Source organism: Mustela erminea, chromosome 15 (assembly GCF_009829155.1).
Source record: "Mustela erminea isolate mMusErm1 chromosome 15, mMusErm1.Pri, whole genome shotgun sequence".
Lineage (NCBI taxonomy): Eukaryota > Metazoa > Chordata > Mammalia > Carnivora > Mustelidae > Mustela > Mustela erminea.
The window spans coordinates 10845507-10864487 of record NC_045628.1 but is presented as its reverse complement, the minus strand read 5'-3'; the positions used below and the strand labels follow the sequence as shown (position 1 = coordinate 10864487).

The 18981-nt window shown below is 37.7% G+C and overlaps 1 protein-coding gene across 4 annotated transcripts in view; it reads left to right on the top strand.

Annotated features, from left to right (window-relative positions):
* The window catches only part of PCCA (propionyl-CoA carboxylase subunit alpha), a 394384-nt gene that overhangs the window by 151188 nt on the left and 224215 nt on the right, over positions 1-18981 (top strand). For all 4 annotated transcript variants that reach the window (XM_032314393.1, XM_032314394.1, XM_032314396.1 and 1 more), the window contains 3 exons: positions 280-382; positions 7067-7161; positions 10734-10884. In XM_032314393.1, coding sequence (XP_032170284.1) covers positions 280-382; positions 7067-7161; positions 10734-10884 — 349 coding nt within the window. The remainder of the gene's footprint in view (positions 1-279; positions 383-7066; positions 7162-10733; positions 10885-18981) is intronic.

The following is an 18981-nucleotide window of genomic DNA, read 5'->3' as shown; positions in this document are numbered from 1 at the left end:
TTAACAGTTGGTGAACTAAGTATTGGTATTCCTATTTCATTATATAATGTAGGGTCTGGGAATTTAAATCATTAACCCAGGTCACAAAGCTGGTGAGTGTAGGAGTTGTTGGTCAATGAAAGTCAACTTAGTTATTTGTGCATTAAGTGAATTTTTCTTTGCTTTGTTCATAAACCAAAATAAATATTTAAGTGCTTTGTTTTCTTTCATATTGAGGGCTGAATTTGCTTTGTTAGTTTGATTGTCTGATTGTCCACCCCCCCCTTTTTTTTTAATTAGGGATGGCTTTAGATTTTCATCTCAAGAAGCTGCTTCTAGTTTTGGTGATGATAGACTACTAATAGAAAAATTTATCGATAACCCTCGTCATATAGAAATCCAGGTTGGTACATCTTAAGATGCTTTCTTATTATGACTTTAAAAAAATCATTTCTTTCTTCCATTTAGAATGATTGTGAATTGTTCTGATATGCTTTAATAACTTCAGAATAGAAAATGTACATGAATTGATTACTTCCCTTGGGAATCTGGTATACTTCTCATCAAGGTGCCAGAATGTTGGTTAGTGTAAGGGATGATACAGAAATCCTGCAAAGAAACAGTTCCAAGCTGTATGGCCAAGCTAAAAGCATAGCATCTAGAGAGAATCATTCAATCCCATTCTGAGACTGGGCCATGACAGGGCTTGCTTCTTCTTTTTTTTTTTTTTTTGAAGTGCTTGATCTGGACTCCTATCATTTTGATTCACTAGATGTCTGCATGGCTCACTGAGACAGGCATTCTTCTAGGAGCTGCTAGTATAGAGATGAGTAGATAATTTTTTCTATTCAGATTAAGGTTTTAATCTAACTGCTAAAGCAGTTGTGGGGTGTGGATTTTAGCAAGACAAAAAAATGGTTTTCTGAAATAACACGTGGAAGAAGACAGGGTCTCCTGAAGTTTTCATTTCTGTTAAGAATGTCTTCTGTTGAGAACCTTATGGCTGTGAATTGAATTTAAAGTTGATAAAATGTAAACACCAAATTTGAAATCCTCCTGAAGTTTAAGTATTGTTTTACTTATATAGAGAATTTATAGATATACTTATAGAATATATGTATATTCTATGTATATATAGAATATATAGAGAACAGAGAGCCACAAAATTAAAATAATAGGTTATTTGCTGCCCTTGCCCTTTCCGATGAGGCATAATAAAAGTCTTCAATTTTGTCATTGTGGTTTTTAAAATTAATTATAATTATACATAGCCTTTTAAAAAAAAATTTCATTTTATTTGACAGACAGAGATCACAGGCAGACAGGGAGACAGGCAGAGAGAGGAAGGGAAGCAGGCTCCCTGCTGAGCAGAGAGCCCGACTCAGGGCTCTATCCCAGGACCCCGGGACCATGATCCGAGTGAAAGGCAGAGGCTTTAACCCACTGAGCCACCCAGGCGCCCCTTACATAGCCTTTTTAAAGATTTTATTTATTTATTTGAGAGAGAGAGAGAGAGGGAGAGAGAGCACAAGCTGGCAAGGGGCAAAGGGAGAGGGAGGCACTGACCTCTCTCACCCCCCTCCCCCGGAGCCCAATGTGGGGCTTGATTCCAGGACCCTGAGATCATGATCTGAGCTGATGGCAGATGCTTAACTGACTGAGCCACCCAAGTGCCCTAGATATTTTTTATGGGTAGAAAATCTTCATCTAGGGCCTCCAGTTTTCCAGAGTGGGGAAAAATGTGCAAATATATCTAATCAGCACGTAGTTTTAAAACATTGAATGTAGTGTATTTCTGAAGTTAGTGGGGTTTTTGTTGTTGGTGGTGGTTTTTTGTTTTAGATATTCTGAAGTGAGATATCACATCTCTTCAGTAAAGTCCACAAATCTTAAGAGTACAACTCAATAAATTCTCATGCACGCATGTATAGCTAGCTGTACAGCAGCCATCCAGATCTGCATATAGCACATTTCTGTGACATCAGAAGATTTCTTCATACAATTTCCCTCCACTTGGCCGCCAAAGTACCTCCTGTTCTAACACTACAGAGTATTTCTGCCTGTATTTAAACTTACATATATGAAGTCATACAACGTATTTTGGTTATGTCTGACTTGTTTTAGACAACATCATATCTTTGAGATTTTTCCTTGAGGCTGTCTCTAAAAAAAATTGCTCGGTGATATTTCATTGTTTGAATACCCTGCAATTTACCCATTTTTCTGTTGGTGGATCATCAGGGTGTTTCCAACTTTTTGATATTATGAATACATTGTTATGTCTTTTTATGGACGTACACATATTTAAACACCAAATTTGAAAAGTATTATTATTGAGGAGAAGTATTATTGGATTACATGGTAATGTTATGTTTAGGTCTGGTAAAAACTGTATTGCTGTGTGTGTGTGTGTGTGTGTGTGTGTGTGTGTGTGTGTGTGTGTAAAGTATGCTTCCCACCCAGCATGGGGCTGGAATTCATGACCTTGAGATTGAGAAACATAATTCACTGACTGAGCCAGCCAGGTGTCCCTCTCCTTTATGTTTTGGATATTAACCCTTATTATTAAACAGATAATTTGCAACATCTCCTCCCATTCAGTAGGTTACCTTTTTTCTTGTTGGTGGTTTCTTTTGCTGTGCAAAAGGTTTTTATTTTGGAGTAGTCCCAGTAGTTTATTTTTGCTTTTGTTTCCCATATCTAGAAGAATGTTGCTGTGGTTGATGTCAGGGGAATTACTGCCTGTGTGTTCTCTTCTAGGATTTGTATGGTTTCAGGCCTCACATTTAAGTCTTTAATTCATTTGGAGTTTATTTTTGTGTATGGCGTTAGAGAGTGGTCCAGTTCTGTTCTTTTACATGGAATGGTCCAGTTTTTCCAACACCGTTAACCGAAGAGACTATCTTTTCCCCATTGTATAATCTTGTCTCCTTTGTCATATTTCTTGGTACTCTCTTCTGTTGATGTATGCGTCTGTTCTTGGGACCATACCATACTGTTTTGATTACTGTAGCTTTGTAGTATATCTTGAAATCTGGGATTGTGATACTTTCAGCTTTGCTCTTAAAATTGCCTTGGCTATTTGTGGTCATTTGTGATTCACACAGATTTTAAGATTATTAGTTTTAGGTCTGTGGAGAATGCTGTTGGTATTTTGGTAGAGATTGCATGAAATCTGTAGATGGCTTAGAGTACTATGTATATTCAACAATATTCTTTCAGTCCACGAGCATGGAATAGCTGTATATTTGTTTGTGTCATCTTCAGTCTCTTTTATCAGCATTTTATAGTTTCCCGAGTGCGGGTCTTTCACCTCCTTGGTTAATTTTGTTCCTTGGTATTTTATTCTTCTTAGTGTAATTGTAAATGGAATTGTCTTCTTAATTTCTCTTTTTGCTACTTCATTATTGTTTTGAAATGCAGCTGATTTCTGTATATTAATTTTGCATTTTGCAACTTTACTGAATAAATAGAGATACAAAAGTGTAGGTGATAAGAGTAGACTCTTGGGTATTTATTTAAGTCTGTAACTAAGGGGAGATATTTGGGCTGCCCTTTCTGTATGATTGTACAAGCAAAATTAATTTTCCCCTTCTCTGTATTCCCCACCTGTCCCATTGATTTTTATCTTGAATTGTCCTGACTTTTTGAATAGACCAAGAAGGCAGTTGAAGGCAGTCAGTAGGTCTTATTCATTTGTTGTTCCCAGCAACAAGGCCATTGTCTTACACATTATTAATACTCGATAAGTGTTTGTCAGATTGTGTTAAGTAATTATAGATCTACATCAGCTTTTAGTTTATTTTCATTAGCTATCCTATATTATCTAGGTGATAATTTTAAACATACGTGAAAGTGTCTCCTGGTAACTTAAATCGGTAACATAGGTGTTTGCCATATCTGGTCTAAGCTTGAAAGTTCTTATTAAATTATTTTCCTCAATTTGCATGTATTTAATTATATCTGAGGGAATTTGTGCTCATAATAAAGGACATACAATGGAAAGTGAGCATTCCTTTCACCCGTGTTCCAAGTCCCCTGGTCTCTGTCCCTAGAAGCAGGCACTGCTATATCCTGCTTTTTTCTTTTTTTTTTTTTTTTACCTATTTTTCACATGCTGTGTCCTTTCTTATGCTAAGACTGCACTGGTGGTGGCAATGGCACCACTCTGTGTGGTTTAGCCCATGTTTCTGCACCTGGGCTCTCCTGGCATTTTGTGGGTTAGATCCAGGGATACTAAGTGGCTTGCATTTTGTGGACACCCTGTTATCATGAAGCTTTTTCCAGTAAGCAGTGTATTTGGGAGATTTTTCCACATTGAGGACCTGCACACTGTAAAAAGCTATATTAAAAGTAAAAGAAAACAGAACAAAACTCATGATGGGGGACTGTCTTACTGGCTTAGTCAGTGGAGCATGACTCTTGGTCTCCAGGTTGTGAGTTTAAGCCCCACCCTGGGTATAGAGATTACTTAAAAAATAAAATCTTAAAAACAACACAAAACCAATGAGGGATTTAAGTATTAACTTCCCTTACAGGTACTCTTTATATCGTCTAGTCACTCAGTCTGTTTGTTTAGTGGAATAAATCACTGTCAAATTATTTTTGTTCAGGGATGCTTAGGTGGCTCAGTTGGTTAAGTAGCCAATTATTTATTTACTATGATTTTTAAAAATTTATGAGAGAGAATGAGCAGGGGGAGGGGCAGAGGGAGAGTGATAAGCAGACTCTCCACTGAGCAGGGAACCTGTGTCGGGGTTGGCGGGAGGACTCAGTCCCAAGGTTCTAAGATCATGACCTGAGCCAAAGCCAGATGTTTAACTGACTGAGCTCCCAGGGGCCCCATGCAGCTGACTCTTGATTTCTGCTCATGATCTCAGGGTCCTGGGTTCAACTTCGGGGTCAGGCTCCATGCTCAGTGGGGAGTCGCTTTGAGGATTCTCTCTCCTCCTCACTCTGCCTCTCCACCTCCTTTAAATATCTTTTTAATGATTCATAAGTGAATCTTTAAGAATACTATTTTCGTTGAATGCTTAGGAAAGAACTTTTTTTTCTTTTCGTAAGAGAGAGAGAGCTCAAGGAATGGGGCAGTGGGAGAGAGAGAGTCTTATGCAGGTTCCACAGCCACTGGGGACAGTCTTACAACTCTGGGATCTTGACCCAAGCCAAAATCAAGTTGGTTGCTTAACCAGCTGAGCCACCCAGATGACCCCATGACAAGATTTTTTAAAAAAGAATTAGGAGACTAAGTGGACTTTAGGGACTTTAGGAGAAAACAAATGTAATTCTATATATGAATCTAATATTGTATAGTTAGAAATATTTCTGAGAATTCTTGGTCATCATGGCTTTATTTCTTGGACACACAGTCTGGTTTCGGTTCCTTGTCAACTAGGGTGAAAAGAAGTAGAATAAATTTAGTGTTAAAGTATTTTTTAGTGTTAAAGTGTTTTTTAGGCAGTACTTCATGCAACCACCTTTGAGACTTAAAAATGAAATTGCAACTTTTTGGCATTTCATTACTGCAGTATTTCTCTTTGCTTGGAATCATTCTTGAGGTTTAGATAGGTTTTATTACTAAAAATTAAATTTACATTCATATGTTAACTACTCATTTTATTGTTCACTATTATTTACATGATCTTTTTTTGGTTTTATATTTTTAGCACCATATGTAGTACTAAGAAGATATATTGGTATTTATAATCCATAAGGAAAAAAAGTGACTTGCATAGAGAAGTTGCATAGCAATTCTCAGTTAAAATTATTGCCTAGGGGCTCTTGGGTGACTCAGTGGGTTAAAGCCTCTGCCTTCCACTCAGGTCATGATCCCGGAATCTTGGGATTGAGCCCCGCATCGGGCTCTCTGCTCAGCATGGGGCTCTCTGCTCAGCAGGGAGCCTGCTCCCCCCTCCTTCTCTCTTTGCCTACATGTAATCTCTTGTCTGTCAAATAAATAAATAAATAAAATCTTAAAAAAAAATTTGTTGCCTAGCCTTTTGGCTTCTAGAATAGCCTGTGAACTTAATATATGCATTCAGTAATATGTAACTCCTCCTTAATCATGAAGATAGAGTAATCTATTCCTAGAAACAAACATTCTGTGCAAAAATACTAACCAAGAGCATGCTTCAGGGTTACCAGATTTAGCTGATAAGATACATGTTAAATTTGAATTTCAGATAAACAGTATTTTTTTTTTTTTAAGTGGAAGTATGTCCTAATAAGTATTTGGGATCTATTTTTATTAAGATTTTTTGTTGTTTATTTGAAATTCAAATTCACGGGTGCCAGGGTGGCTCAGTTGGTTAAGCCTCCAACTTTTGATTTCAGCTCAGGTCAGGATCTCAGCGTGGTGAGATTGAGCTCTGTGTCTGGCCCCGTTCTCAGTGGGGAGTGTGCTGGAGATTCTCTCTCTCTCTCCCTCTGCCCTGCCCCCTGCTCATGTGTGCACTCTCTCTAGAAATAAATAAACAAGTCTTTGAAATTCACACTCATCTGTGAATGTCCTGTTATTTTATCTGGCAACTCCAGCTTATTTCTCAGTATTACAAACAGGAAAAATCATAATGTGTTACATGTTAACACCAGACCTTTTGTCAGTTTCTATAACAAAAATAAGGCACAGTAAAAGCATCCTATATAAGAATAGAGTGATATTGGATGTGAATAAAATAGAATTTCCTGATCAACAGATAATTTTGTTAAAAACAAACTGGTGTTTGTAATAACACTTAACGGTTTTCCTAAAGCAGCACGGATATCTAGAATGTATATTCTCTTTCTCGACACTCCATGTCCTTCGCAAAATTTGTACAATTGCTGTTACATTCCCAATGTGCTGAGTGAAATATCATGTGAGAATTTTTTCCTCAAGTCTTTTTAAAACAGTTTAGTGAGTTTCAGGGTTATAAATAAAGTTTTCTTCTATTAGCATCAACCAAAAGAGGAACATAATTGAGAGGTACGTGTGTTCTGGGAGGTTCAAGTGATAAAAACCAAGGGGTGTTGCACGGTGGAAATGTTAATTGGGCACATTCTCTGGAGGTACGAGTGTGCAGGTGTTCAAACGGTATTGCTCTGCCAGGTTTTAGGTGACAAACACGGGAATGCGCTGTGGCTCAACGAAAGGGAGTGCTCAATTCAGCGAAGAAATCAGAAAGTGGTGGAGGAAGCACCAAGGTAAGTGTTTTCCCTAATGACTGTTCAGAATCGAGTGTTTTGTTTAGTGTACTTCTTTCCCATTTTATTGGCTGTAACTGCTTCAGTAGCGATTCGGTGGGATTGTCATGGTAGAGTCTACTAGTGAGTATTTTTATAATCAAGAATTTGTCACTCGGTCTTCCTCAGTCCTTCAGTGCATGACTGAAGTGCAAGTGAGAGACTACTTGGGGAAAAAAGGAGGGTTTGTTAGAGGAGAGAGTTGGGAGGATAGCCAGCTATGACTTCCATGAGCTTCTAGGTAGTTGGGACCCTGCTGGCGTTTCTGGGCTTGCCGAATGTCTGGGGATACATGCCTTGCCTTCTAGGATCTTCTGTTGGTGAAGGCTTCATAAAATTGATTCTGAAGTTTTGAATTTATCCTACCTTCAAAGCATGGATTTTAGGAATTCCCTGATTTATCAGTTTTGAGTTCTTCTCCAAGTTACCTTTAGACTGTGTTTAGTGTAGCAATTTCATGGAACTTCATTTCTAATTTGATGCTAGGTTGATATTTGTATGTATTGTAGTTGGCTCTGCATTCTTAAAAGTCCCCCAGTTGAATCTATGTTGTTATTTTTAATAATCAGGTGATAAGGAGGGTAGCCAGTTGTAACTTAGTCATACCAGTGTGCCTTGATATGTATGTATAATATCTAGAAAGAGTAGGTGTGAATATGAGTGAATTTTTAAATTATAGGGTAATGGTCCAAAGCAAGTCCTGCCTTAATTATATTGGGTTTTAAACATACAGTATGGTGTGGTAGTTTTAAAACATGGTTCCCAAGTTTTTTGCCACTTCTCTTGATGAAGAGCGGAGGTTTGGATCTTTGTGTACCCTCCCTTTATTCTGTGCTCTGAGAATACACTGCATGGGAGTGATGCTTTGTGCAGGCCTTAGGAAGCTGCCAGCTTCCATTTCCTGCCTCTTGGGGAACTCAGCTTGAAATCCAGTCACTGGGCGATGAAGAACAGCCCACTGCATCGTTCGTGGGGCATGACCCTACCTCATGGCCCAACACCAGGATGGCAAGGAAAGGAAGAAGAAAAGGCAAAAGGAATGTTCTACTTGTATGCTTAAGGAAGGGCCCCAGAACCTACAAGTGCTGATTGCTTGGTGGTGATCTGAAGTTAGGGACTTTGCTAGGGAAGTTGGGAAATGTCTTTTCAAAATGAAGTAACCTTGTACTCTGCTAAAATTCTAGTTGTGTGGAAGCAGGGTACATTGCTGGTGGAACAGGATTATCTCTGACACACCACTTCTGTAGTTTTGTGTCCTTTTCTTATTCCGTCCAATGTAATTAACTTTTTCTTTTTAAACCCATTCAGGTTTTACCTGCTATAAAAATCTTTCACAGATTGGGAACCTTGAACTATTATTTTGTTCCCTCTCTCTTTCTCTAGAAATAAAGTCTTTCATACAAACTCATCTATTAATGGAGAGAAAAAGAGGAAACTTTAAAGCAGTAGGAACAAAAACAAAAAACAAACCCCCAAATGAGAACTGGTCATTAATAGTGACTTGTTAGGTATTTGTATATTACTATTTGTAAAATCTTAAATAAGTGGAATATTCAGTTTTCAGTTTCTAGAATAGGAATTTACTGCTGTGTTTTGAGTGCCGTGATGAGGTTGCTTACAGCTCTGAGTGTTACTAGCAGAGTTTATGACAAGAGAAAGGACAAGGTCAGATAGTACAAAAATAGTTTACTCCACTGTCTTTGAGATTCTCCAAATGTTATGATGTTAATTTTGGGGTTGGTTCGTTCGTTCTTTCTTTTTTTTTTTTTGGTATTAATTTTGTCAGTTAGTTATCATTGAAATGTCATCTATGCCTATATCCATTAGGTTGATGCAGAACTGTTGTTTATGATAGGTAAATAGGATGCAGAATACCTAAGTTCAGTGGTTAATCCTAAACACCAAAATGGACACAGTTAGGAGGTGCACTTCCCACTCGTGTAATATTCATGCCTCCTCCTCCCCCAGTCCAACCTGAAATCTATTCAGGGTTCTAGATCTAGCCAGCAGTTTATGAAAAATAGAAATATAATGCAGATGTTAAAATGGTGTGCAACTCTGGGGTTGAACCCAAATTGTGAGAAATGAGAGGAAAAGGAGCAGATCCTTATCTTAGTTCTAAGGGGATGAGAACATTCAAGTTAAAAGAACTGTAAAGATGTAAGAATAAATAAGCGAATGGAGTGGCTGGACCTTATTTGAGTTCTGACTCAATGATATTACCTGAAAAAAATGGAAATGATTAGGGAGATTTGAATGCTAACTGGATATTAAATGCCATTAAGAAGTTCTGGCTAATTAGAAACAGATATGGAAGTTTCTGTAGATGAAATGATATCTAATTTGGGATTTGATTTAAAATAAAATTTGTAAAAAAAAAAAACAACCAAAAAACAAAAAACAGGTGGGCCTGGTTGAAAAGAAGATGTGTGGTGTAGACAAGACCGGCTGTGTATTAATAATTGTTCCACATGGGAACCAGGTGCATAGAAGTTCATTGTACTCTTCCATAATAAAGATTTTATAAAAACCACCTAAACCTTGACCCATAAGGTTTAATCCATGAAGAGAAAAGTAATCAATGTTCTATTTCTTAGAGCCTTTCTTGCATAGAAGCAAAATATGTGAAAATATACAAATATTCTTTTTTTTTTTTAGGGTTTATTGAAGACATTTGAGCTTTTTTTTATGCTGGAGGGTAATTTTGATATCGTGAAGCCAGAGTTTTGAGGATTCACTAGATGTACAGTCAGTTATCACAGAGTCACTGCGAGCCCTGAATGAGCGAATACATAGGGGAAGTACGCAGTTAGTCCCTTGAGCCTCTAGTCAGGACATTTTAATCAGTAGGTAACCTCGATGAAAACATCCTGACATACCCTTGTTTTATATACGTTTCTGTTGAAAGCTGCCTTACTTAGTGTGTGTTGTTGATTCATTGCTGAGCTCCCCGTCCCGGGCAGGGCTTGCCTGGTGGCAGCTCATCCAGCACATGTGTTCTCCCTAAGACGTGTCTCCCCACTTAAGCTTGGAAAGTTCTGAATATGGATGTTAAGTTCTACTGGTTGAAACAACTACTTGTGCTAAAATGGATGGAAATTGCACCATCATGTAGAAAGTTCACATGTTAGTTTTATAAAAATTTGAAGCTGACTTATTTAAACATGTTAGGCTTGATAATACAAAAAGCCTGTGTTATAAACATATGTAAATCATATGGTATAAAATCTTAAATTGATACAGATGATTGCATTTGAGTAGCCTTTCAGAAAAAAAATTTTTTTTAAAAATTTATTCATTTGACAGACAGAGATCACAAGTAGGCAGAGAGAGAGGAGGAAGCAGGCTCCCCGTTGAGCAGAGAGCCTGATGCGGGGCTTGATCCCAGGACCCTGAGACCATGACCGGAGCTGAAGGCAGAAGCTTTAACCCACTGAGCTACCCAGGGGCCCCCCCTTTAAGAAAATTTTTATATGGTGCATGCAAGAGGTGACTTTGGTTCAAAATGTTGATTACTCTTTCTGCGTTTGTAGCATTTTTCTGGATTCGGAGACTCGAAGAGCAATGGGAGAACAAGCTGTAGCTCTTGCCAAAGCAGTGAAATATTCCTCTGCTGGGACCGTGGAATTCCTTGTGGACTCAAAGAAGAATTTTTATTTTTTGGAAATGAATACGAGACTCCAGGTAACTTTTTCCTTCCTCACCGGGCCTCTTTACTTTCCCCTTCCTCTCCCACTCCTTTTTGTTTTTATGAAAGTCAAAAGTCCACCTTCATAAAGTGTTAAATAAAGATACCATTTTTTTGTGCTTGTGCTAAGACATCAGTTGGGAGTGCTAGGTAAATATCAGGTTAATTTAATGGTCAGTGTCTAGCCCTTCTGCCTCATTACTGTTAACACTCCATACTGGAAATTCCACTTTGGTTCTTTCACACCTCTCTTGATGACTTGTCTCAGTTAGGGGTTCATGTGCTGTTAAGAGAACTGCTGTTAGATGTGATAAACAGAAGGGATTCTGTGCCTTTAAGATCTCTGAAGGGATGGAGGAAGGAAGAGTACTTAGAGTGAGTTACAGGAATGACACTCAGAACTCTGCCCCTCAGCCTGGCTTCTAGAGGAGCTGCCCCCTCTGCCACAGGGTTGAGGCTGAGACGTCCAACAGCAGCTCTGGAACTGTCGACTTAGGGATGTGCTCCCGCTGTTCCAACCAAGGGCCCTGGAGGACTCGTGGCTTTCCTTCCTTCTTGCCCTTTTCCTTTTGTTTAAGTTGTAAACTAATAGACACATGCAGAAAAGTACATAAAACACAAAAATGCATGTAAACATCAAGTGGATCTACAAGTCCCCAAATGCCAGCACTTCTTACCACCCCACCTATCACCCGCTTCTTCTACGTGTTCCTCATCCGTCCTCCTAGATCTCTTTACTGTTCTGAGTTCTAAATGCTTGCATTTCTGTATCATTTTTCCTTTTAATTATGCACACCTAAGCAATATGTAATTGTACCTGTTTTTAACCTTTAAATCAGTGGGATCATGTAATATGCAGTTTTCTATACCTTGCTCTTTTCAACATTATGCTTATGAGATTACGCTGTGGGGCTGGTTTTCATTTAGTATGGCAGAATTTATGGTATCTAGATGCATTTGAAAGCAGTATTGTAAATATTTGTAGAGTTTGTTTAAGTTATTGTTGTTCAAAACTTACGAGATTTGTGTTTGAGATCACTTATTTAACCTATAATTTATTGGTGTGAATATCTTTAGGAGTGGCAGAATTTTGTCTTTTAGAGATTGATTTGATTTTGATTAAAATTAGTCCTTATAACAAAGAATATCTAATTAGATAATTAGCTGGGAAATTGTGTTTTTGATTAAAATCGAGACTTTATTATGCCATGATGGGAATACTAGTTTGTAATATGATTCTGAAGGCAATTTAGAGTGACTATAAGACATTTGTATTTTATTCCAGCAAAAGAGCTACCAGATTGTTTAATTAGGGCACGTAGCAGAATTTACAGAATTAATAACCAGTACTGTTTTTAGGACACTTTATTACTATGTTCGTGTGTGTGTGTGTGTGTGTGTTTCTGGTTCATCTGTCTCAACCCATAAGCTTTTCTGAGTTTTTACCATTGTTGGTTTTGGTATAAGACCTCTGGAAGTTGGGATTTATATCAAATAATGCTATGCACTTGGGTCAAAATCATTAGATACTTAGGTTTACGTTGTATATCTTGGATGGTTGTCAGCAAGTTATGTTGTATACTTTCAAAAAAAGAGTATAAATGAATTCAAAGAAAAAATTAATTTCAAGAAGAGATTCATTTTATTATATCTGATAGTACCTCATTTTATGCTTTTTAATATCACACTTGGATTCATTTGTGTCTCCCATTTAATGTTTTAATATTTCTTTACTGTGCATATATTTCCAGTGACCATAATCCTATCAGTTACCAGATAAATTAATTTTGATTTTCTAGAAGCATCTGTGTGATGGGGGGGATATTCGGTGGTAGAGGCTGTGACCGAATGGGAGTATGATTAAAGAACTTTGGATTTCATTGTATTCAGAAAGCCATTCTTAAATATTTCAAAGACTTCTATCTGATATTTAAATAACTCATGTTCTTTTAATAGTAAATTTTCTTTTTCGAATTTTTTTACTAACCTTAAATTATAATACTTAAGGCACATTTGCCAAATTCTTCATCTTCTCAGATATATGTTATCTCTAATTAGTGTGTCATTTTGAGCCTGGAGAGCTATAATTTTCTGTGTTCTTTTTTTGTTTTTTTCCTTCCTTGAAATATCTTGATTGAACTGTCACTTTTTCAAGCTTCAAGTTTACACTTTTTTCTGGTAACAGAAATATGAGTAGCGTCTTTACTTTGCTTGGTATTTTTTTTAAGAGTGAAATTTGAAATACAGGTTTCTTCTTAAAGAGATGTAACACTGAGAAAGTCACCACGTTTGGTGTATGGATACTTGTTGACTGGTTTTGTTCTCAGTCTGGTTAAAATTTATTTATCAGAATTATTTATGCTGTCCTTATATGTTTATTTGTGTTCACAGCTGTTGGTTTTCTGTTTCTTACTGATAAAATTCAAGTGTTTCTGCCTTACAGGTCCCTTTTCACTATGTCTTTCATCTTCCCCTCAGAGTCCTCTTTCCTGCCAGTGCCATTCTGGATGCACTAGTTAGGTGAGACTCTTTTCTTTCCTGAGTATGCCGTTCCGTTTGACCTCTGTGTGCCTTTATATGTTACTCCTTTTGCTCAAAATGTTCTCTTCATTTTCTGTCCTAGAAGCTCACATACATACCCACCCACACATACGTATCTGTGTCCATGTCACCTGTTGCCTCCCTTCTGCTTAGGAAAGATGGGTAGAGAGTTGGGGAAATACGCTACCAAAAATCGTAATCTTGTTAAAATGCTATATTAATTAACTAAATTATATGTAGTTTTGCTTGAATAATTTTAGTTTCTTAATGGATGATAAAACTAAGAATTGGCAATGTTTGGTAAAAAAGAGAAAAGAAAAGAAATCCAACGTTTCTAAACCGTATTCAATGGAAAAGTAACTCTCCATACCACATTTTATCACAACCATTTGATTTCCCTCAAGAGGCAACTGTTTTACCTAACAGTGTGTCTTTTTTTTTCCCCCAAAATTTTATTTATTTATTTGACAGAGAGAGATCACAAGTAGGCAGAGAGGCAGCAGAGGGGGAGGGGGAAGCAGGCTCCCCGCTGAGCAGAGAGCCTGATAAGGGGCTTGATCCCAGGACCCTGAGATCATGACCTGAGCTGAAGGCAGAGGCTTTAACCCACTGAGCCACCCAGGCCTCCCAACAGTGTGTCTTTGGTAATGTTCCACACTTAACTTAAAGCATTGTCTTCTTCATTTTTATGATTTTTAATACTCTGTTGTAGATGTAATCCTATAATTTCACCGGTTTCCTGTTGGCAGTTTTCCCAGTATTTTGCTATCGCAAATATTGGCAATTATGAATGACCCTTTATATCCTGATTTTGCACATGTGGAAGTAGAATTTCTGGGGGAAACATGAATTTTAATACTTTAGTTAAATATTATCAGTGCCTTTTACTCCCTGGCCAAAAGGATCTTTGACTGCTGGTCTTTTTCTGATAGTGAGAAGTAATATATCATTTTCATTTTCCTTCTTATGAGTAAGGTTTAATTTTTCTTCATAGATTAACATTTCATTTTCTTTGAATTGACCATTAGCTCCTTTGCCCTTTGGGTTTTCTTATTAAAGGTGTCATTTTTTTAAAGCAGTTAGCCATTTGTGGTATCACGAAGAAGCGATGCTCCCTGAATATTTTTCACATTTCTACAGAGTCATTAAGATAGAGTGTGCTGGAGAGAGAGTCGAATTTTTCCTTAGAGCCATTTGTTGAGGTTCCCCTTCTCACCTCAGAAAGATAGATGTACATTCCAGAGCCAAGTTTGCTCGCACGCCCATGCTTCCCCTCCACCGCCGCCCTCCCCTCCAAAGTAGAGGACCGGCAAATAAAGCAGCAACTCTTACATAAGCTCTGAGTTTAATAGTTTTGGGCTTCCTCTCCTGTGCTTCTTACCCCCTGTGTGCACAGGGAATCAAATTGCCCCTCATGGGAATGAGGTGTGGGGAATAATGCTAAGATGTTCTGTGAGTAAGTAATTGGTTTCTTCTCTTAGCCACAAGCCATTTCCTGGTCAGATTATCAAATAAATGTAGATTAAAAAAACACCAAATCCAGATGTGATTTATTTTTCCTTCACCTGTTGCCTTTTCGACTTTGTATATTGTTTTTTCTATTTAGAAATTTTTTGTTTTTAAATCTTACAGTTGAATTTTAAATCTCTTATTTCTGGTGTTAAAACATACTTAGACTTTTCCTGCACATTCATAAATTAAACGTTTTTCTTTCATGTTTTCCTTTCGTACTTATTGCATCATTCCTGGTGAAATTTTCATTCCATCTGGAATTTTGATTTGATTTTTTAATTAAAAAAATGGCTACCTGTCACAACCATTACTGAATAATCGTTCTTTTATGTAGTAATTAGAAATCATCTTAATTATATACTGAACTCCTGTGTGTTCAGATCTGTTTATTTGACTGTTTTCTTTTTTTAACCTTGCTGTTTAATCATGTGCTAGTACCACACTATTTTAGGTGTTATATCTTTGTGTTATAACACAGTATCCAGGGGCGCCTGGGTGGCTTAGTGGGTTAAGCCATTGCCTTCGGCTCAGGTCATGATCTCAGGGTTCTGGGATCGAGCCCCGCATCGGGCTCTTTGCTCAGTGGGGAGCCTGCTTCCTCCTCTCTCTCTGCCTGCCTCTCTGCCTGCTTGTGATCTCTCTCTGTCAAATAAATAAATAAATAAATCTTTAAAAAAAAAACAAAACAAAACACAGTGTCCAGCAGGACTGTTCCTTTCTCATTACTCTTGTTTTTCCATATGATGTTTTAGAATTAGCTTATTTCATTTATATTTAACCAAAGAAAAAGAGATTAAAAACGATGAAATTGCCGGAGTATTAGATAAATGTTTCTAATTTTCCACAGATAGTAATTCCTTAGAAGATGTTCTTAATAATAAGAAAAATGGTTATTAAAACCATTTATATTTTTGCCATCATATTTCTTCATACTCCAGTTTGAGAGAATGTAGTGTTTCCCTTTTACAAAAATGAATGGAAATTGGCATATTTATATTTAATCCTGCTGTCTTTTCCCCTAATTCTTCATTTTACTATTTTTATTATTAGTTTTGTATTACTGTAATATGACTTTTCTTCAGGCCTTGCTTTTCTAGTGTCTTTGCGGTTTGTGTTTTCAGTTGTTTTCATGGTCACCATCCGCATCTCACCGTAGCTCTGTGATTAATCTGTTCTTCATTTTGATTCATTTTAGGGTTGGGTGGTTCTTCTGTTTCTTTTTAAAATCAAGAACTTACTTTTGAGAGGTATCTGTGGGCAATGTCTGTTCTGAGTTCTTAGATGGGTGATAAGCTTATCTTTTTGTAACTGATGAATTTTCACCTGGTTATGAAATCATGGGGTTTAGAACAGCGGAACTGGCATGTTCCTGGCCTTTTGATCCAATAGCAACCCTTGAGTGACTACCAAAACCCACCAAAAAAGGAAAAAACAAAAACAACAGAAAAAGGAGACGTGAGAAATCCCTAGAAAGAGGGAACTGATAGTGTGGGGAGCTTTGGGCAGGGAACAGCCAGTGCTGCCAGGGAGGGAGGCAGAGGCAGGAGGAGGAAAGCTCTTGCTGGTGCTCTGCCTTTGTTTAGGGGCATTGTTGCCTCCCTCTCAGAAAGGAGCTTAGTATTGATGGCGGTGACCAGTTTAAATTAGTTTAGTTGATTCTTTTAGTATTGTTTGTATCTTTTTAATCAGCGCATGTATATGGGTCTTTCTCCCTTTTCCACTTCTGTCAGCTTCCACCCTGCCACACCCACTGCACCATTGCACACTTTCGGTCTTCTGCGGCCACTCTGTCATGATTTGGGTGAGCTCCGTGTTTGGGATTTTATTATGATCACAGTGTGAATGCTCTTCACAGCAGTCCTCTTGTCACCTAAGATTACTTTCACTTTCCTGAACCATTTTTTTCTTTACCACTAAAAATGATCTTTGCTTAGTTTTCAGTGTGTCTATCCCTGATTTATCCACAGACGTGTCCCATGTTTGAATATATTCAGGTACATTGAGTTTTCTGTCAGTTTTGTCTTTTTGTAGAAATATTTGTTTGTTTCTTTTTTAACCTCTGGAGTCTGTACTGGTTGCCTTCTACTTTCATATTTTGACTTTTTAGCTGAGATTTCCCTGCTTTGTCCTGAAGATTCCTAAACAACTCTTTTTTGGATCTCTTTTTTCTAAGATTTTTGTCATGCATACTGTGGTTTATTCCCCCTTTTCCTAGGATATATCTGTAAGTAACTTCCTGAGAATGAGTGCCTAGGAGCTAAATTATATGAGAATTAACATGAGTGCAGATGACTCTATTAACTTATTGGGGGAAAAAAACCCAGTAGTTTTTCTTGTGGTATTATCTGCAAATTGTAACCTTCATCCATTTTATCTAGCTAGCTAGCTAGCTTTCTTTGAATCTTTTTTTTTTTTTTTTTTTTAAAGATTAGAGAATGAGAGCACGTGAGCAGAAGGTGGGGTGTGCAGAGACTCTAAAACAGACTCTCTGCAGAGTACAGAGCCTGGGTGGAAGGTGGGGCTTGATCCCAGGACCTTGAGATCATGACCTGAGCTGAAACCAGGAGTCAGATGCTCAACCAACTCAGTCAGCCAAGTGCCTCACATTCGTCCATTTTAAGTAGACAAATGCAATAGACGAGATGTTTGTGTCCCTCCCAGACTCATATGTTAAAACATAAATTCCAAGGGGATGGTATTTGGAAGTGGGGCGTTAGGAAGGTGATTAGGTTATAAGGATGGAGCCCTCATGAGTGGAATTTGTGAACTCATGAAGACATTGCAGAGAGAAACCTTATCCCTTCTATTATGAGTGAGTGAGAAGACTGCCATCTGTGACCTAGGAAGTGACTCCCGCAAGACATTGAATCGGCTGGCACCTTGATCTCGGACTTTCCAGTCTTAGTATTGCAAGAAATAAATTTCTGCTTTTTTATAAGCCACCCAGTCCATGTTATTCTGTTCTAGCAGCCCAAATATAAGACGACAATAGATCAGTGAGTTTAGTTCATACACAGAGTTGTGCTGCTAACAGCAGAATCACAGAATAGAACATTTGCATTACCCATAAGGATACCTGTGCACATTAATAATAGTCCTTCCCTTTTTTATTTCTTTAATTTAATTTTTAAAAAGATTTTATTTATTTAACAGACAGAAATCACAAGTAGGCAGGGAGGCAGGCAGAGAGAGAGGGGGAAGCAGGCTCCTTGCCGAGCAGAGAGCCCGATCTGGGGCTCAGTCTTAAGACCCTGGGATCATGACCTGACCTGGAGGCACAGGCTTTAACCCACTGAGCCACCCAGGCGCCCCAGTCCTTCCCTTTTTTACATCTCTATTCTTAATATACTTTCTGGTTTTATGTTGGCCTTTTCTGGACATTTTATGTATATAAAATCAAACAATATGTAGTCGTTTGTGTTTGACTTAGTATAATGCTTTTGAGGTTTATTTATGCTGTAATGCACAGTAATCCATTCTTTTTTATTGCTGAGTGGAATTCCATTGTGTGGATGTCATATATTTTACTTATCTACTTATAAGTTGTTGAATATCTGAATGGTTTCTCCCTTTTGGCTGTTAGGGATAGTGCTGCTGTGAAGATTGACATGTAAGTCTTCGGACAAATTGTTTCATTTCTCGTGGGTAGACACATAGAGTGGAATTGTTGGGGATGTGATAAATTATGAAACTGTCCAACTGTTTCCCAGTTGGTGCATCATTTTATGTTTCTGTGAATAAGGTGTTAAGGGTTTAGTTTCTCCACATTTCTATATCCTCCTGAACAGTTCTTTTTTTAATTGCTTTTTTATGATAGCCATTCTAGTGGATACTTAGTGCTCTCTTATTGTGGTTTTAATTTGCATTTCCCTAATGCTTAATGATAACAGAGCTCTCTTCTGTGCTCGTTTGGTCAGTCATGTGTCTCCTGTGGTTGCAGTGTCGAATGTCATTCTTTGCCTAGTTTTGAATTGGTTCAACTTCTTACTGAGCTTTAAGAATTCTTGATACAGATAGGCGGTTTGTAGATATTTTTTTCT